The sequence below is a fragment of the Cetorhinus maximus genome, chromosome 1, assembly GCF_964194155.1.
Source record: "Cetorhinus maximus chromosome 1, sCetMax3.hap1.1, whole genome shotgun sequence".
Lineage (NCBI taxonomy): Eukaryota > Metazoa > Chordata > Chondrichthyes > Lamniformes > Cetorhinidae > Cetorhinus > Cetorhinus maximus.
In genome coordinates, this window is record NC_135879.1 from 216,240,990 (window position 1) to 216,261,893 (window position 20,904).

Below are 20,904 nucleotides of genomic sequence, written 5' to 3' on the forward strand. Positions count from 1 at the left end.
GGCAGGTAATCTGGCAAGTGGTGGCGTGCTCCCATTATATTAATGAAATCTGGGCCATTCTTCATTGAAGACCTGTGGGGTCTGACCCTAAACTGCCATTGGTTTAAATTAGAAGGCTATTTTCTTTAACTGTGCATTGCCAATGAGGAGTAGAAAACCATGAATGACAATTTCCAAGCCCTAGTAGCATTTACAAAATTGGCTGTTGTAATTCAGTGTGCTTAACAGAGAACTGGGAAGTGTTATATTGAGTTGCATTGACAATACAGCACAGAAACAGACCATTTGGCTCAATTAGCCTATGCATGCTCTACCCAACTCTATTATTGTGTGTGCTTATTTTATTTTTTTTAAATTAATTCATGGGATGTGGGTGTCACTGGCTGGGCCAGCATTTGGTGCCCATCCCTAATTGCCCTTGTTCAGAGGGAATTTAAGAGTCAACCACATTGCTGTGGATCTGGAGTCACATGTAGGCCAGACCAGGTAAGGATGGCAGATTTCCTTCCCTAAATGGCATTAGTGCACCAGGTGAATTTTTTTTTAACAACTATCAGCAATGGCTTCATGGTTCCAGATTTTTAAAATTGAATTCAAATTTTACCATCTGGCATGGTGGGATTCAAACTTGGGTCCCCAGAGCATTACCCTAGATCTCTGGAATACTAGTCCAGTAACAATACCACTATGCCACCACCTCCCTGCCTCTCCTTGCATGTATCTATGCCATTCACCTCAACTTCAATGCTATCCCTCTTGAAATAAACCCCAGTGCTTGGTTTGCTTGTTTTTTTTATTGCCTCATTAACCAGTTTTGCTACCTTTTTGTGATTTGTGCATCTGTACCCCAGATCCTTTTGCTTCTCTCCCCATTTAGATTACTTATTATCCAAGCAGTATGCAGTCTCCTTATCCTTCCTACCAAAATGCACCACCTCAAACTTATCTGTTATAAATTATCAAGTTCATTAACATCTTGTATTTTGTCACATCTTCTTTTGTATTAATTACAGCACCTTGCCCTTAATATAATGTCGTCTGCAAATATTGAAATTGCACTTCCAATTCCAAATTGTTAATAAATTGTGAATCAGAAGGAAAATACTAAGGTGCCTTGAAGAACAAAGGAAAACAAATTGTTTCACAATATTGCATATAATAGAGACAGATGAGAAGTTCATCAGTGAAGAATGGGCTAGTCTATAAATTAAAGAACATAAATAGAAATATTTTACAATATTCCAAAATTTTCAATAACACTCTGGTCTTTCAAAATCCAAGTTGTGATCTCCTTCAAGAGTTTGTTCCATCTAAATTCCACCGAATGAGCTGAAGAACAAAGTGAGTGTGACTCTTAGAGGCAGTGACAACTTCTTTTATTCTTCCAAAAAAAAAATTGTAACCAGAAGTCATCTTCTTCAGTTCTTTGGCCAAAGGCAGGCCAAACCCATAACACCATGGTCTCCACCACAGGCAGGGCAAGGAGGCAGGTCCCAAATCCACCCCAGCTGGAATAGGGATTGAACCCCATGCCATGCTGTTGGCACCAATCTGATCCACAGCAGGCCCCCAAGGAGTCTCAGCTCTTGTGGCAACATGCACTTTAAATGCGTGTTGTAGCCTGGAGCTATGGATAATGATTGTAGAGGCTCCAATTTCTTTCCATCACATGGTCTCTCCCATTCTTACCACCTGTCATTGGTGTTTGGTGGAACAATCTACAAGTTGATACTCAACCTGCTTGGGCACATTATGAGCTTATCTTCCTTGGCCATCAAGTCTTGGAGTGGGACTTGAACCCAGAGCTTCTGGCTCAGAGACAGGGATGTTACCCGCAAGACTTGCGTCACAAGACTTCCCAAACCAGAAGTGCCTGAATGTATTTCTTAAACCAACAGAGCAATAATCAGCCCATGGTGAAGCCTTGCATGCTTAAATAAAGTATGTGATCTGCTATATATAGAATTAAAGTTACACATTAACATTTATCAGAAAAGAATTTGACACCTTCCCCTTGACCCTCAGTCTACATTTCTGCAGCTTTATCACCAAAGTGCATTTCTGAGCACTTGTCAGCTCACTTATTAGCAAACACATTTGAAAAGGGAACCAATTTCCACCAAGGATAAATTCTCACATACTTTCTAATCTTGACTCCCTTCAAACCCCTGTAGGAACACGATAAGCAAGCCACATTTGGAGGTACAAAATGGAGGCCAGAGTTTTTCTCAGATGGCATCTGCGATAGCCACAAGGACTCCAACCTGCCCTGCCCACAAATACTAAATCTCTCAAGCCGTTGATATATTTGTTTTGAAATAAAATCTCTTTCTCACCAATTTTCTCGCTTCCTCCCCTGGAGTTCCTCAGTCGTTGCTGGGATTCATGCCCACTGGTATCTCAATAAAGTGATGTGTGAGCTTGAATGGTGGAAGGCCTAGTAGGCTATACCACTCGGGTAGACGTGGGCTGCATCATAGCTGACTTCAACCTTGTCCTTGGTCAACTTACACACAGGTAAACATACACTGGATAGTCTTCAGAAAGAGATAACTTGACTGATTTTACCCTCCCAGTCCCAGGGCAAGGGGACAGGGCAATTGAAGCTCCCTTTACTAATTGCTGAGCTAAATTCAGCACAGACCAGGAATTCAATCGGGAACTTTCTTATTCTGAAAGAAAACATTGACACTTATAAAAGGTGAACCAATCACAGAAGAAACCCTCGGAATGTCAGGGCAGTGAGCCAGATTGATTTTGAAAGTAAAATGAACCATTCTGCTGCCTATGGCATTGAATTCAATTATCAATGAACTATGAAAATTCAGCCAGAGGGTATTTTGAACAGCCCGTTAAAGGATTCCTGAGCAACATTTCTCTTCTTAATGACTGTGAACTAATTACTCACTATAGATGTTTTGGCAGAGTGAGGAATTGGGCAAGATTTATTTCCACCAGGGATCAACCCCAGGCGGTACTTACTTCAAAACACCTGGGGCACTCTCAGTAAGCCCAGGCCGCATTTTTCTTTCTTATTTTTACTCAGTTCTGTTGAAGGGTCACGAAGACTCGAAACGTCAACCGTGCTCTTCTCCGCCGATGCTGCCAGACCTGCTGAGTTTTTCCAGGTATTTCTGTTTCTGTTTTTGTTCCGCATTTTCGCCATGGGCTTCAGGACCCAGCCAATCAAAGTAAAATGGGGGTCTTAGTTAGCCTGCCTGTGTGAGAAACAGTCACCCTGCTGAATTGGCCACTTAGTAACCAGTGGTTCCAGTTCACAATCCAACTTAGGAGGCAGAAAGCTGCCTTTTCAGGTAAGTGAGGGAGAGGGTGCTTCAATGTAGAGGGACACTCTTTCCAGCTTTGTTAACTTTAAAGTAAAAGAATTCCCTCAGCAGCCAGGTCACCATTGTGTGGGGAGGTGGGGGTGAACCCCTCCGCATGCTGACCTGCAGCTGCGCCTGAAGCCAGGCTGGGGGATGGGGTGGGAGAGAGTCTCAAAGCCTGCATGCAGCATTGGTTGCCCTCCACCCCAGTCTACTGCTGGGAGGCCGCCTCCAGTCAGCCATACTGTTCCTGGGCACCTCTAGGGTCCTGGAGGCTGACTGGAAAATTCTAGTCGGACTCTTGCATTGGCCTTAATAGGTCTTTAACAAGCTGAATTGGTTACCTGGCACTTTCAGGTGGATAGCGTTGCTGCACTACCCCCCACTGCCCCCCGCCCCCACCATTTCCTGCCTCTGGCAAAATGGCCCAATGGTGGGGTAGAGTCGGGGACCTTTGAAGGTGAGAAGAGAGGCATCAAGTTGGAAGGATTTAGGGAGACAGTTTCAGAGTGTTGGACCACACTGACTAATATATCTGAATAGGGAGAGGCAGGTTTGAATAGTTGAAAGAGCAGTGCACATTGGACACAGGCCTGGGGAAGGCAAAAGAATAGGGTGGGGATTGTGGAGGAAATTGTAAAATACAATTTTAAATTGTATATCTGAGGTGAACTGCCAAGCCATACTGATTTGGGAGAAATGGCAGTTGCTGGGGTGAAGTGCTTCACCTGTTGGATGTGGGAAATCTGTGACGCTTCAAGTGTCCCGGACAACTACATCTGCAGGAAGTGTACCCAATTGCAGCTCCTCACAGATCGCATGGATCGGTTGGAGCAGCAGTTGGATGCATTTAGGGGCATTCTGGTGGCGGAAAGCGTCATTGACAGGAGTTTTGAAGACGTGGTCACACCCAAGGTACAGACAGATAGATGGGTGACCGCTAGAAGGGGCAGGTAGTCAGTGCAGAAATCCCCTGTGGCTGCCCCCTCTCTAACAGGTATACCATTTTGGATACTGTTGGGGGGGATGGCCTATCAGGGGAAAACAACAGCAGTAGCCAAAGCAGTGGCACCACGGCTGTCTCTGTTGTTCAGCAGGGGGTGTCAAAGCACAGAAGAGCAATTGTCATAGGGGACGCTATAGTCAGGGGCTCAGATAGGCGCTTCTGTGGTCGTGAAGAGACACCAGGATGGTATGTTGCCTCCCTAGTGCCAGGGTCCAGGATGTCTCTGATCGGGTATGGAACATTCTGAAGGGGGAGGGAGAACAGCCAGAGGTCGTGATACACATTGGTACTAACAACATAGGCAGGAAGAGTGATGAGGTCCTGCAGCGGGAGTTCAGGGAGTTAGGCAGAAAGTTAAAAAACAGGACCTCTAGGGTTGTAATCTCAGGATTACTCCCTGTGCCACGTGCCAGTGAGGCTAGGAATAGGAAGATAGTGCAGCTGAACACGTGGCTGAACAGATGGTGTAGGAGGGAGGGTTTCCGATATCTGGATCAGTGGGATCTCTTCCGGGGCAGGTGGGACCTGTACAAGAAGGACGGGTTGTATCTAAACTGGAGGGGTACCAATATCCTGGCTGTGAGGTTTACTAGTATCACTCGGGAGGGTTTAAACTAGGGTGGCAGGGGGGTGGGAACCAGAGCCATAGGTCAGCTGGTGAAATAAATGACTGGGAACCAGTGAATATGGCCAGTAGGACTAAGAGGAAGGGCAGGCAGGGAGAAATTACTGAACACAGTGGGACTGGGGGTCTGAAATGCATTTGTTTCAATGCAAGAAGTATAAAAGGCAAGGCAGATGAGCTTAAAGCTTGGATTAGTATTTGGGACTATGATGTTATTGCTATTACAGAGACTTGGTTGAAGGATGGACAGGATTGGCAGATAAACGTTCCAGGATTTGGATGTTTCAGGCAGGATGGAGAGGGATGTAGAAGAGGTGGGGGAGTTTCACTGCTGGTTAAGGGGAATATCACAGCTGTATGACAGGAGGACACCTCAGTGGGCTCATGCAGCGAGGCAATATGGGTAGAGCTCCGGAATAGGAAGGGTTCAGTCACAATGTTGGGGGTTTACTATAGGCCTCCCAATTGCCGGCGGGAGATTTAGGAACAGTTATGTAGGCAGATTTTGGAAAGATGTAAAAGCAATAGGGTTGTTGTGGTGGATGATTTTAACTTTCCCTATATTGACTGGGAATCACTTAGTGCTAGGGGTTTGGATGGTGCAGAATTTGTAAGATGCATCCAGGAGGGCTTCCTGAGACAACATGTAGATAGTCCAACTAGGGAAGAGGCAATACTGAATCTGGTATTAGGGAATGAACCCGGCCAGGTGGTCGAAGTTTCAGTAGGGGAGCATTTTGGGAAAAGTGACCATAATTCAGTAAGTTTCAAGGTACTGGTGGATAAGGATAACAGGAGTCCTCGGGTTAAAGTGCTTAATTGGGGGAAGGCTGATTATAACAATATTAGGCAGGAACTGAGGAATCTAGACTGGAGGCGGATGTTTGAGGGCAAATCAACAACTGACATGTGGGGGGCTTTCAAATGTCAGTTGATAAGAATTCAGGACCGGCATGTTCCTGCTAGGATGAAGCATAAGCATGGCAAGTTTCAGGAACCTTGGATAACAAAGGATATTGTGAGATTAGTCAAAAAGAAAAGGGAAGCATTCGTAAGGGCTAGAAGGCTGGGAACAGATGAAGCCTGTGGAGAATATAAAGAAAGTAGGAAGAAATTTAAGCAAGGAGTCAGGAGGGCTAAAAGGGGTCATAAAAAGTCACTGGCAACCAGGATTAAGGAAAATCCCAAGGCCTTTTAAACATATGTAAAAAGCAAGAGGGTAGCCAGGGAAAGGGTAGGCCCACTCAGGGACAGAGGTGGGAATCTGTGTGTGGAGCCAGAAGAAATGGGGAGAGATACTAAATGAATACTTCTCATCAGTATTCACCAAAGAGAAGGACTTAGTGGTCGATTTGTCTAGGGAAGAGTGTATGTAGATAGCCTGGATCATGTTGAGATCAAAAAAGAGGTGTTCGGCATCTTGAAGAATATTAAGGTGGCTAAGTCCCCAGGGCCAGATGGGATCTACTCCAGAGTACTGAGGGAGGCAAGGGAGGAGATTGCTGGGGCCTTGACAGAAATCTTTGTATCCTCACTGGCTACGAGTGAGGTCCCAGAGGACTGGAGAATGGCCAATGTTGTTCCATTGTTTAAGAAGGGTAGCAGGGATAATCCAGGAAATTACAGACCGGTGAGCCTTATGTCAGTGGTAGGGAAATTATTGGAGAAGATTCTTCGTGACAGGATTTACTACCATTTGGAAGCAAATGGGCGTATTAGTGAGAGGCAGCATGGTTTTGTGAAGGGGAGGTCGTGTCTCACTAACTTGATTGAGTTTTTCGAGGAAGTGACAAAGATGATCAACGATGGAAGGGCAGTGGATGTTATATACATGGATTTTAGTAAGGCCTTTGACAAGGTCCCTCATGGCAGACCGGTACAGAAGGTAAAGTCACACGGGATCAGAAGTGAGCTGGCAAGATGGATACAGAATTGGCTTGGTCATAGAAGACAGAGGGTAGCAGTGGAAGGGTGCTTTTCTGAATGGAGAGCTGTGACTAGTGGAGTTCCGCAGGGATCAGTGCTGAGACCTTTGCTGTTTGTAGTATACATAAATGATTTGGAGGAAAATGTAACTGGGCGAATTATTAAGTTTGCAGACGACACTAAGGTTGGAGGAGTTGCAGATAGTGAAGAGGATTGTCAAAGGATACAACGGGATATAGATTGGTTGGAGACTTGGGTGGAGAAATGGCAGATGGAGTTTAATCCAGACAAATGCAAGGTAATGCATTTTGGAAGGTCTAATACAGGCAGGAATTATATAGTAAATGGCAGAACCCTTAAGTGCATCGATGGGCAGAGGGATCTGGGTGTACAAGTCCACAGGTCACTGAAAGTGACAACGCAGGTGGATAAGGTAGTCAGGAAGGCATATGGTATGCTTGCCTTCATTGGCAGGGGTATTGAGTATAAAAGCTGGGAAGTCATGCTGCAGCTGTATAGGACTTTGGTTAGGCCACACTTGGAATATTGCGTGCAATTCTGGTCACCACATTACCAGAAGGATATGGTGGCGTTGGAGAGGGTGCAGAGGAGGTTTACTAGGATGCTGCCTGGTCTGGAGGTTATTAGCTATGAGGAGAGGGTGGAGAAACTCGGATTGATCTCACTAGAGCGACAGAGATTGAGGGGCAACTTGATAGAAGTTTACAAAATTATGAGTGGCATGGACAGAGTGGATAGTCAGAAGCTTTTTCCCAGGATGGAAGAGTCAATTACTAGGGGACATAGATTTAAGGTGAGAGGAGAAAACTATAGAGGAGACGTGTGGGGCAAGTTTTTTATGCAGAGGGTAGTGTCTGGAATTCGCTGCCAGAGGAGGTGGTAGAAGCAGGTACGATAGTGGTGTTTAAGAGGCAGCTTGACAAATACATGAATAGGATGGGAATAGAGGGATACAGACCTCGGAAGTGCAAAATGTTTTAGTTGACGGGCAATACGATCGGCGCAGGCTTGGAGGGCCGAAGGGCCTGTTCCTGTGCTGTACTTTTCTTTGTTCTTTGTTCTTGACCCAGGCTATACCCTTCATCTAGGCTGAATTTGCTGTGCTCAGGCAGCCAGTGGAGTTTGTAATCGGCCTTGCCATCTGTTGGTGGGGAAGAGAAAGCTGGCCAGGGTGTCTGCCCCTTGAACACTATTGAATCCTGCGATTGTTTAGGAAGAAAGTGGGCTCAACTATGATACTCTTATGGTTGAATAGCCTGTCAGTCCTCACTGCCTGGGCTTAAAAATGAAGAATGGCCACTTGAGGCAGATATCAGGGGGTTCCTGGCATCTGTAAAACCTTTCGCAGGATAAATCAACACCTTCAGGAAAGGTGAAAAGGAAACGTGGAGTAAATAGAAACATAAGCAATGCATTTGAGTTGTAACCATGCCATTGGAATGGCACCTCCTCAGCACAGGGTTTATTTTACAGTGCAAACATCCCAGGAGATTATGGCGTAAGTGGCTTGCATCATTGCCCCTGCCATAATTTCCTAGGAATTTTGCGCCGCTCCCACTGAAACAGTGTCATAGCTTCACATCTCATTCAAATCACTGGGAATCGAGAATTTGCTCCATGAATGGTACTCAGCTGCTGCTTCTACTTGAAATTGCTGCAGAATGGCGTTGCTGGGCTCAGTATATTTAGTGTAATCACAGGAATCTTGGCTTCGTGTTTAAACAGCAGGAGTAATAATGATGTCGCCCTCACTAGGCTATTTTTTATTTTTAAAATGTGCCATTCTGACACTGTCTAAGGTCACAGGTTCAAAGTGCAAAACACTATAACCAAAATCTCAATCCTATGTACAAGGGGGAAAGGAAAAAGTGTTTGTGGACCCCAGTCTTAAACTGCCAATGGAATGTGACGTTTTTCTTTAATGTATCAATCAGATTGTCAATCCTGTTAAAATGTGGTCAGTGATTACTATGTGCCCATTTACCTTATTGAAATCCACAGCACAGGAACAATATCCAATGGAATATTCCTTCAGCTTCCAAAAAGCTGCCGAAATTTTCACTGAAACATTGCGCAGCCTGAAACATTATTGGCCTAGTTACATTATTTGGAGCCTCCTGAGAGGCCTATTGGTTGCCCCAACCCTCATTCCACTTCTGTTAACATCAGAATTTGACATTTTTACCTCCCATCCAACATAAGGCCATCGCTTTTTTGGGGTTAACATTACCCCCACAGTCTCTAGCTTCAATATTGTGTGTGCAAGCTCGATGGTAAGGCACTATTTTATATAATGAACTAACCAAACACCAGTTATAAAGACAGTCCTCAAGGTACATCGGGCTGAATTTTCCCACAGCTGTAGAGAACCCAAACTCAGTGTGCCCACCAACATGACATCAGGCAGCCTCCCCATTGGCCGCCTCTGCATTCACTGTCTAAGGAAGGACAATGGCGGGGAGGAATCGGGGAAGCCTTCATTGTCTGCCTGCCTCCCTGGACCTGGCAATGGCGCTTGGAGGTGGGACTGCATAGTGGAGCTGTCCCAGTGGGCTTCTCTGCTGCTTTACCAGCTGCCACTCTTGCCCACTGCCACCTCCAAACCCAGCTTCACAGGGCTGGGAAAATTCAGCCCGTTAGTTCTGTGTAAATTTGCATCTTTACTTGCTTCTACCTATCGGTTTAACAGTTAAGCACCTATTTTAAGCACTGCTGGTTATAAAAAGTTCATCAGTAGTGAAAATACGCTCCAATAAACAATGCTCTCTTCTAACTTGTCCGTGTTCCTGGGTTTTGAGTGGAGACAAACAGAAAGACTGAGTAGCAATCTGAATTGCAATGGGTTTTCCCTCTGGCCACTGGTTGTGCTGTCTCTGCCTCGCCGCTACCCTTGTTGTGGTGCATTCTACCCTGTGCGCCTGTAAATCCTAGCGTAAATTTGCCACTGGAGGATTGGGGGGTCACAGTGGTATAATTTATAACACTCATGAACAATATTACCATGGCAGGAAACTCCAGCCCATTATAAATCACACCAATTATCGGGCAACGAAGAACGAGGAATGGAAACTCTTGCATTTTAAAACAATATCCTTTTATTTTTGTGGAATGGAACAGTTCCATGTTAATAACAAAGTTTCATAAAGGCAGACAGATATTGTTCAGTGCTAGTTTCTTTTTTAAACTCCAACAAGACCATCTGTGACCTTTTACAGGTTTCAGGCAGGCGAATAGGTTTGAATGGAGATTTTTACTGTTTTATTTGAGCTTACCTCTGGCTACTAAGAGTGTGAATGTATGAATTATAGGCAGTGGTCCAATCTAACCACAGAACATAAATTGGGAACCTCAGCTATTGCCAGTAATGCGTGACACTATTACATCTACATAACAGGAACTGGATATCAAATGTTAAGATCGGTCAAAGCTACAATACATATATTTTGTAAAAAAAAAACTCAATAAATTAGATATATATCTAAGTTCTTTTTTGTAAATCATGCACAAATTTCAAATATTGGAAAAGTTTTTTTATCCATTCGGTACCTGGAATGTACACATCAACAGCGATCGGTAAGAAAATAACGAAGTGTCTTTTCATTTTACAAAAATTACACAGCTATAGAACTCCTACCTTTGTATCAAAGAGTTAACGGGTAACTTTAATCTAGTAAATTAGTCTTTCTACAGAGTAAGAGCTTCAGGGTCCTAATAAAGGTTAAAGGAGGCAAAGTGAATTTTAATTGATTTTAATAGGATTCCTACCTAAATTCTTTTTTGCATTTTACCTGCAGAATCCTATTTAAAATCAAAGAGAACTTTTATTTTTTATTCTGGGTTACATAGTTGCTCTGTCTGCTACACATATGTTCTAGTTATTTTTCTTTGTTTTAAAAAAAGGGCTTACCTCAAATGAGTTCTCTGCAAAATTGCACATTTACATTGCACCACATCAGTCGTGCTTATGGCACTATCTGCATAAAGAGAAGGGAGAAGGGACTTGACTCACAAGTCACCGATACATGGACCGATGTCAGTGATTGATTGACAAGCAATTCGTTTCTCAAGTTGTTTGTTATGGACATTCACTATCATTGCACCCTCTCATTATAACCAATGCAAAGTGCCAGCACAACGCCTCTCCGCACTTGCACATTCAGTGCTGTCACTGGGCGCTTTTAGCATTTTGGCACCATTATCCTATGGGGGTTGGGGGGAGAGAGGGGGGTGGTGGGCGGTGGGAGAAGGGAACAGAAATGTAAATCACACATAAGCCAATATGCTTTAATGTTGCGCATTGCACTCCTTTCATGCCGCACACTTGATTCATGATCTCAAACTGCCCCAATCGCGACTGGCACCAGAATCTGACTGTACTTCTGATCAGGCTTGAAAATGCTCTCTCCAGACACAACCCAGCTCTGGGTAGGCCAACATTTAGCACCGTGTTCCAGTTCAAATGGGCACCCATTGTGAGAATTTCACACGCCCAACGTTGTCCTAGCGACAATGCCAGCGTTCTTTCACGGGGCCAATAGTGTCAGGGCAGCGGCCAGCAAGGTACCAGATCTACACAACATGACCACCATTCACAGTCAACACTTTGGCTTTGTTGTGTCTTGATCAAAAATCAGCCACAAAGCACAAACCTTCATATGTTATGAAAAGTCAATACATTTCTAGGATCAAATTTCTAGCTAACAGAAAAAAAATCATTGCAATCTAAAATAAAAACTGATAATGCTCATTTTACATGACATTTGAAAACTTGATTCTAATACTTTTTTTTCCTCATGAACCATAATCTACTTTTGCTTCTAACCAATTTTAAACGGGTAATAAATTAAAATTATAAACATGTAAAAACAAAAATTAAGAACCTAGGTAACTATAGATGTGTACAGTAATTAGTAAATAAGCTATATACTCATAAATCTCTTAACCAAAATGATATGTTAAAGTCTATGAACAACTTTACAAATATACAATGTGCTAATCAGATTGCAAATAATTAATGATTTTTGAACTATTTTATCCCTTGCTCACTACACAATGTGTTTCTTTAATAATTTCCTGATTAATACTGAATATCCTAGACTGCAATGATTTTAGGATTTGCTTCCTCATATTCGTAGTTATTTTTTGTGTTTTTCCTAAACAAGCAAACCATAAGTATACAACTGTGTTTTTTAAACATTATCATACAATATTCATATTTATATATTTACAACTCTTCTGGAATCTGCAGCTTCATACAAATAAAAAGTATTTAAATGCTCTTTGTAAAGAAAAATAATTGTCTTTTTGTTTCACTTTCTTAGCACGCAATTGTCGACTTAGGCACAGAATGGTTCCTTTAGCAGTCAAAATGTCAGAGGTCAAAGATTTTTTTTTTGCAAAACGTTTCATTTCAGTTTCTACATTTTGTTTCCAAAAGAAAAATGTTTCTTCATGCCAAACAGTATTTTTTGTTTTAGATGGGTACAGCACTTGAAGATGTAAGGCTCAAAAATGGTGGGAAGTAAAATGGGGACAAGAGTCCCAGGTGGTTCAGTGTATTTCCTTCAATGTGAGTTGTCCATGGTTCAGTGTTCTATAATCCTGTTTCCTTTTGTCCCAAACAGTCTCATGTCTTGATGACACCATTGCACTGCTGGTGCTTGGGGAGACAAGGTTCGTCAGGCAAAGCATCATGGGCAAACACTGAGTCGTCTCCGGATGAGCACGTACTGTGAGTGTCTTGGCATGCTGGGGAATACTGCTCAAAAGGTGCCGATAGGTCGAGGTACTCCTGAAATACAAAGGAAAAGAGAAAACATTATGTGGAAGAACTGCAAGTGCACTTACTGTAGGTTTCCCCAAGTGAAGTGTTAGCTGTGGCTCAGTCGGTAGCGCTTTTATCTCTGAGTCAGAAGACTGGTGATTCATGTCCCATTCGAGACTTGGGGCAGCATTTTCCCCCTGTCGGTGGAGTGGGGGGAATGTGCGGGAGTGGGCACGAGCAGGGAGGTTCCCGATCGGCACCCCTAGTCGGGGGTGCGCTGCCATTTTATGTGGGTGGACCAATTAAGGCCTGCCCAGCGTGACGTCCGCCCGGAAGCGCTATGCAGGCAGTGGGGGGGAATTCCCTGGGCCGGGAGTGTGCTCTTTCACACATGTGCAAGAAAGAGCACACAGATCTCCCTGAGGCAAAGTACCCGCCGAACTGAAAATCTAAATGGCGGGGGGCGATGTCGGGACGCATGCTCGACGTCACCCTGTGTCATTTTACACGTCAGTGAGCGGGCCCCGACCCCGCTCGCCAACCAGAAAATACTGCCCTTGAGCAGAAAAGGCTGACAGTCCAGCACAGTTGGGATGGAGTGCTACATTGTTGGAGGTGCTGGTCTTTTAGATGGGACATTAAACCGAGGCCCCGTCTGCCAACTCAGACGGGTGTAAAAGATCCCATGGTACTATTTCAAAGTTATCCCCCGTTTCCTGGTCAATATTTATCCCTCAAACAATATCACTAAACAAATTATCTGGTCATTTATCACATTGCTGTTTGTGGGAGCTCGATGTGTTTCCCTACTTTACGACATTGACCCAATGTCAAAAGTACTTAATTGGTTGCAAAATGCGTTGGGATATCTAAGGTCATGAAATTCTCAGTGTGAATGCAAGTCTTTCTTTCCCTCCCAAAACAACATCAATTCAACATTTTGTAGATTCCAGTTTATGATTCTGTTTTTCTGATAGTGCTTTACATTGTATGGTGTATTTTACCACCCAAGAGTGAATGGTTTCTCATTTGGAAAATCCTCCAGTGCTTTTCCTTCCTGAAGGTATTGTGATACATGTCAATGGACTCTAGCCATCCCAAGGGGCCTTTCTTCCTGTGACAGACTGGATTCCCAGCTTAAGATGATGGAGCAATCGCAGGATATTTAATCACATGGGCCACTGCAGTCAAGCACCCAGTCGTGTGCCCGCCTTCATCCACGGGTGCACTTTAATAAGCACATTGGCCCTTTCTTGGTGTCAGGAATCCAGAAATGGTAATAGCAGTCAAAGTGTACGGGCACTGAGAATCTGAAATCTGACTGTTTACCCAGCAATGTGAGATCAGACTGGCAGCAGGCAGAAACTATTGGTGGTAAAAACTGGGATGATCCTTAAGGCTTCATATTGGATGGGCACTTTAATTGCTACTACACTGCGGGGGGGGGAAGAAAGGCCACATAATTTCAGCATCAGTGAGGGAGGTTGTAATTTAGAACAGCCGAGATTTGCTGTGCTTGTCTCATTTCAACTACCCAAGAAACCTCAGATGGGAGTGGAGATAGGGATGAGCATTGGGCTTGGGACGGGGGTGGGGACAAGCATTGGGCTTGGGGCAGGGGTGCGGACAAGCATTGGGCTTGGGGCAGGGGTGGGGACAAACATTGGGCTTGGGGCAGGGGTGGGGACAAACATTGGGCTTGGGACGGGGGTGGGGACAAGCATTGGGCTTGGGGCAGGGGTGGGGACAAACATTGGGCTTGGGACGGGGGTGGGGACAAGCATTAGGCTTGGGGCGGGAGTGGGGACAAACATTGGGCATGGGTGGGGACAAGCATTGGGCTTGGGGCGGGGGTGGGGACAAACATTGGGCTTGGGGCGAGAGTGGGGACAAGCATTGGGCTTGGGACGGGGGTGGGGACAAACATTGGGCTCGGGGCGGGAGTGGGGGCAAGCATTGGGCTTGGGGTAGGGGTGGGTTTGTGTTGTGATGGGAAAGTTTCTTCTACCTGTTCCCACTGAGTCTCAGCAGCTGGTTGGGGCCATGCCTGGACATATTCTCTGCACCGCTTGGCTCCTCACTCAGGTAAGTTACACATTAAAACTCACCTTGTTGGTTGTGGTCCCTTTAAGCACTGCCCGCTAGGCTGCTTGAAGGCCTGGTTGTCCTAGATAGCCCCGGCTGTCCCAGTGCAAACCCGTTTTGCAATGGGGGCCTCAAACAGGCATTAGCCCCTTTATTTGCTGAAGACTTGTTTCAAGCATGGACCATGATTACTTGTTTTTTGGCCTTTACCAACATGGTGAGCTGTGCACTTCTGGCCTGAAATGAGCATGTGCTTTCTGCTCACCATCTTGGGGGCTTAGTAGGCTATTTAGTGCCCAAGAAAGAGTGCCATGCGGCTGACTTTCTAGGACCCATCCCTCCTCTTTGCAGAGCGTGACAGACCTTCAGTGAATTTCAGCATTTTCTGTTTTTAATTCAGGCGTAGTGATATAACCCTTACCAATTTTTGATTAATGATAGTAATTATAGAACAGCCTTTCCCCACTGAGAGTACGTTGAGTGTATGCTCTCCTTGTGACGATGCACTTTATGAAGACCATTCAATGGGATTAAGTAATATATTTTTCATGTACTGCTGTTTGAATGATGACAATGTTTTACATTGTACAAAATCAGGAAACTGCTCCTTTTTTTAAAAAAAAAAATCTTAAAGCAAATCCCCCAGGGTAACTACTTACTTTCCAAATTATAGCAATTGATGGGTTCCTTATGAGAACCATAATGCTAAAGAGTTAAGTGTGCTGACTATAGTCCTCGCATTTTATTGCCATATGTATGTCTCTTTCCCAGCCCCCAACGTCACATGATAGGGGCTGCTGAGCAGCAACATCATAAAAACATCGTGGTGCTGATTACAGTGAATGTGCTCACTACTCCATCCCCTTCTCAGGCAGCAAAAATCAGACAGAAATCTGAATGGTTTTAAACTACACTCCTGGCAACATTCCATCTCAGTTTCCCAGGTCAAAGGTTAACTCTCTGGCTGGGGCAGGTTATTGGGCAGGAGGGGTGCTATATAAATCCTGGCGATAATATTTTACGATCACATGCTTGGAGATTTGGTGCTGTCGATCATTTTCAATTATTATCTGTCAAGGCTTTAAACAGTGCACTAAATCAGTTAGCAGGGTGGCGCGGCCCTTGTGTGCATTTAAAACATATCTTTATTGCGATTTACATTAAACAGTGCGCTTGAGTGTATTGAAAGGGAAGGCTGCAAACAGATTTAAAAACAGCTAAATGCTGGAAATAGAAAATGCTGGGACACTGCGGCAAGTCCAACAACAGCTGAAAAGGGGAAAGATACATTAACATTCTGGGTACAGATACCTCACTGGAATCTAATTAAGAGAGGATGTAACTTATTGCCTCTCCGTTGCCTGATATGGCCATCTAGCCCAGCTAACATTCACTGTAAGACGCCAACCTGTCTTTTCTCTTTTCACAGGCTGACATAGCTGCCATATATTTCCAGCATTTCCTGCTTTTGGCTTGAGTCAAAAATATAATCCATACAATTTTTGATCAATAATGTTAAATGCCATGATATTATGCACACAAAATTTCCAAAACAAGGAGTTTACCAGCCGACTGATCTGGCTGTACGCTTCTTAAAGGGGAACATTATACACCTGAATCGCCATGTAGTCTTGAGGAATATTGGTTTGTCGACTGGTTTTACCCTGCTTCCTGCACTTGATGTTTACTGGTCTGGATGCTATTGTGTTTACACTGAAAACACTATCAAAGGTTGACCTCGGTCACTCCCCTGATGTTTCAATGAATTCATCTGGTGTACAGCTGAGCTGCACAGACCAGAATGGTGTTGGATTCAATGCCCAGTCTCTGCTGAGATAACAGGACACAGCTTAAGCTGCAGGGAAGGGTCCTGATATAAACGCTGACGATTCTGCCTAGTGCCTGACACCATCCAGTTATCTTGGTTTGGCGTCGGTGGACACAGTGTGAGGGCAGAACTGAGCTCAGCTTTGACACTCTCACTGTCTTTGGCTCCAATGTGAATATGATGCTAGGGCTAAAAGGGTTACATTATGAAGACAGGTCTCTTGAATATGGAAGATTAAGGGGTGATCTAATTGGGGTATTTATGATGATTAAAGGATTCTGTCGGGTGGATAGAGAGAAACAATTTCCTCTAGTGGCAGAAGTCCAGAACGAGGGGACATCACTTGGATATTAGAGCTGGGTTATTCAGGGGTGATGTCAGGAAGCACTTCTTCACTCAAAGGATGGTGGAAATCTGAAAATCTAAAGGCTGGGTAAAGGCTGATATTAATCAGTTTGGTAGATTTTTGTTCAGCAAGGGTATTAAGAATTAGGGAACCAGGGCAGGTAGATGCCAGATCAGTCATGATATGAGTGAGTGGCAGAAGGGGCTCGAGGGGCTGATTAGCCTGCTCCTATTGCTATATCCCTATGGGTGAGGATTCGGGAGGTACCTAGCTGCTGTGGAGTCATATCCCAAAGGAGTCAATGTGTTCAGGCAAACAGAGCGGTGACAAAACTGACCAGAAAAAGGCAAAAGAAAAATAAAGTGGTTGCATCAGTCTTACAAATTTGAATATAAAGGTGGCCGGAAAGATAGTTTCAGCCTGTGAATTTACTCTGTGGGTATGTAAAACTCTAGATAGTGGACAGGCTTTGGGGACTCAAGAGGTGAATTACTCACTGCACAGAATTCTCAGCCTCTGACCTGCTCTTCTAGCCACATTATTTGTATGGCTAGTCCAGTTCAGTTTCTGGTCAATGGTAACCCCCAGGATGTTGATAGTGGGGGATTCAGTGATGGTAATGCCATTGAATGTCAAGGGGCGATGGTCAGATTCTCTCTTATTGGAGATGGTCACTGCCTGGCACTTGTGTAGCGCGAATGTTACTTGCCATTTATCAGCCCAAGCCTGGACACTGTCCAGGTCTTGCTGCATTTGGACATGGACTGCTTCAGTATCTGAGGAGTGCTGAACATTGTGCAATCATCATTGAACATCCCCACTTCTGACCTTATGATGGAAGGAAGGTCACTGATGAAGCAGCTGAAGATGGCTGGGCCTAGGACACTACCCTGAGGAACTCTGCAGTGATGTCCTGGAGCTGAGATGACTGACCTCCAACAACCACAACCTTTGTGCTAGGTATGACTCCAACCAGCAGAGAGCTTTCCTCTGATTTCCATTAACTCCAATTTTGCTAGGGCTCCTTGATTTCACACTTGGTCAAATGCGGACTTGATGTCAAGGGCAGTCACTCTCACTTCACCTCAGGAGTTCAGCTCTTTTGTCCATGTTTGAACCAATGCTGTAATGAGGTCAGGAGCTGAGTGGCCCTGGCGGAACCCAAACTGAGTGTCAGTGAGCAGGTTATTGCTAAGCAAGTGCCGCTTGATAGCACTGTTGATGACCCCTTCCATTACTTTACTGATGGTCGAGAGTAGACTGATGGGGCTGTAATTGGCCAGGTTGGATTTGTCCTGCTTTTTGTGTATAGGTCACACCTGGGCAATTTTCCACATAGCTGAGTAGATGCCAGTGTTGCATGATGTGGGAACTGGAGGCAATTCACTTTGGCAGCAAGAATTAAAAAAGCAGAATATTTTTAAAAAGGCGTAAAACTTTTCTCCAGAAAGTCCTTGACCTGAAACATTAACTCTTGTTTCTCGCTCTCCACAGATGATACCAGACCTGCTGAGATTTTCTGGCGTTTTCTTTTTTATTTCAGATTTCCAGCACCCACAGTACTTTGATTTTGTGCATCTTTTAAATGGTCATGTTCAGTGAGATTTCAGTGTACTCGGGGGTGGGGGGCTGCATCTTACCTATGTCGGGCGGGCTGGCCGGGGGTGGGCGCGGAGCTGGTTGCCGCCCGCGATTGGCTGTGCGCCGCCATTTTACGTGGGCTGGCCAATTAAGGCCCGCCCAGCGTAACGCGTGGTCGGTAGCGCTGAGCACTACCTGTGCGGGCGGGGGGGGGTAGGAGGTAGAGTCAGGGCCTGCCCTCAAGATGCCTCAGGGAGATTAGTCAAACTTTTTAATAAAGGAGGAAAAGAATTATTTAAACATGTCCCATCAGGTGACATTGCCACATGAGCTGGGACATGTTTGTGAATTTAGCAAAATTTAATTATTTTTAAAAACCTTCAGGAAACCTCATCCCGCCCGTGGATGAGCTTTCCTGAAAAACGTGAAGGCCGCCTGGGCTCTTCGCCTGCCCGGCAACCTTAAGGCTGGACGGGCAGCGTTGCTAACAACTTTTAATTGGTTTTTTTAATGGCCTCCGGCGTGCGCCTGCCGAATGAAATATCTAAATGATGCGCAATGACATTGAGCCCGCCCCCGCATGCCAACAGCAATATTCTGGCCAGAAAGTTAGCATGTAAGCAATTAGGAAGACAAATGGCATGTTGGCCTTTACTACAGGGATGTTGGTGTACAAAATAAGGAAGACTTGCTACAATTGTAAAGGAGTTTGGTGAGGCCACACCTAGAATACTGTATGCACCTTTGGTCTCCATATCTAAGTTCTCATCGACACACGCAAGATTTTGAAGGAGTTTGACAGGGTAGACACTGACTGGTGGTTTCCGCTGTTTGGGAAATCTAGGAAACCCAGGCACCGTCTCAAAATAAGGGCACGTTCATTTAGGACTGAGATGGGAAATTTCTTCACTTAGATGGTTCTGAATCTTTGGAATTCTCTACCCCAGAGGGTTGTGGATGCTCCATCGTTGAACATTCATGGACAAATTTTTGGTCTTTCAGGGAACCAAGAGATATGGGCAGTGGGCGGGAAATCAGCCATGATCCTATTGAATGACGGAGCAGGCTCGAGGGGTGATATGGTTTGCTTCTGCTCCTAGCTCTTATGGTGTTTGTGAGACCTTGCGTTCTTACAATACAACAATGAGGCACTTCAAAAAGGAACTTCCATTGATTCCACAGAGCTTTGGGACATCATGAAAAACACTACATTAATGCAAATCCTGCTTGTTTTTCTTTTCTTAATTTTGGCCTCAGTGTTCCGGGCCCTTGAAAACAGAAATCAGCCATGCCTTCCACTCTTGAACGGTATCTGGTGATCTCTGCCATGAAAAGCGCACGTGGGTGTTGATGACAGAATTGGGCATCTACAACGTTGCCTCTTCCACTGACAAGAGGGCTGAGTGGGTAGGGATGGGCAGGGGGTGGGGAAAAAGGGGGCCTTGCTGGTGTTCATGTGTCAATGCTAGATTGTGTGATCCATTTATCAGCTGGGCAAAGATTTTTTTGCTGCATCAATGGTATTAAGCTTGCAACGAAATCACGCTAACTAGTACAAAGCATCTTAGATATCTTTTACGGGAATAACACATAAATTCATAAATCAAAGAAATAATTGGATTTTTGAATAATTTTTAAGTCCTACTAGTTGTTAAATTTTAATTTACTTTAATTAACTTCTTAATCCTTTGAGTTTTTTTTCAATTAAAAGACTGACCTCAGTTGATGTCACTGTCAGGACCCTGTCAAGATCCTCGACCAGCTGTTTGAAGGTTGGCCTTTGTGATGGGATTGCATGCCAGCATTCCCTCATTATCATATACCTAGAGAAAGACACAGGATTAGAGTTAAACAAAGCACAACACATATCTTCATCATGTTATTTAAGGATGCGCTAGAAAAAAGTAAATGGCTAGGCAAACGGCCAGTGGAGCGGAGGCCCAATACACATCAAAAGACCCGATACACCACAGCTAGAGTCCCGGTACACCGCAGCTAGAGTCCCGGTACACCGCAGCTAGAGTCCCCGTACACTGCAGCTAGAGTCCCGGTACACCGCAGCTAGAGTCCCCGTACACTGCAGCTAGAGTCCCGGTACAACACAGCTAGAGTCCCGGTACACCGCAGCTAGAGTCCCGGTACACCACAGCTAGAGTCCCCGTACAATGCAGCTAGAGTCCCGGTACAACACAGCTAGAGTCCCGGTACACCACAGCAAGAAGGCCCCATACACCACAGCTAGAGTCCCGGTACACCGCAGCTAGAGTCCCGGTACACCGCAGCTAAAAGTCCCGATACACCACAGCTAGAGTCCCGGTACACTGCAGCTAGAGTCCCGGTACACCGCAGCTAGGGTCCCGGTACACCGCAGCTAGAGTCCCGGTACACCGCAGCTA

At 44.9% G+C, this 20,904-nt stretch overlaps 1 protein-coding gene across 6 annotated transcripts in view; it reads right to left on the minus strand.

Annotated features, from left to right (window-relative positions):
* Nucleotides 1–9,976: 9,976 nt before the first annotated feature.
* The window catches only part of fgfr3 (fibroblast growth factor receptor 3), a 167,732-nt gene continuing 156,804 nt past the window's right edge, over nucleotides 9,977–20,904 (minus strand). For all 6 annotated transcript variants that reach the window (XM_078553126.1, XM_078553118.1, XM_078553134.1 and 3 more), the window contains 2 exons: nucleotides 20,226–20,331; nucleotides 9,977–12,695 (listed from right to left, as the gene is read on the minus strand). In XM_078553126.1, the coding sequence (XP_078409252.1) occupies nucleotides 12,531–12,695; nucleotides 20,226–20,331 (271 nt within the window). In that variant the 3' untranslated portion in view covers nucleotides 9,977–12,530. The remainder of the gene's footprint in view (nucleotides 12,696–20,225; nucleotides 20,332–20,904) is intronic.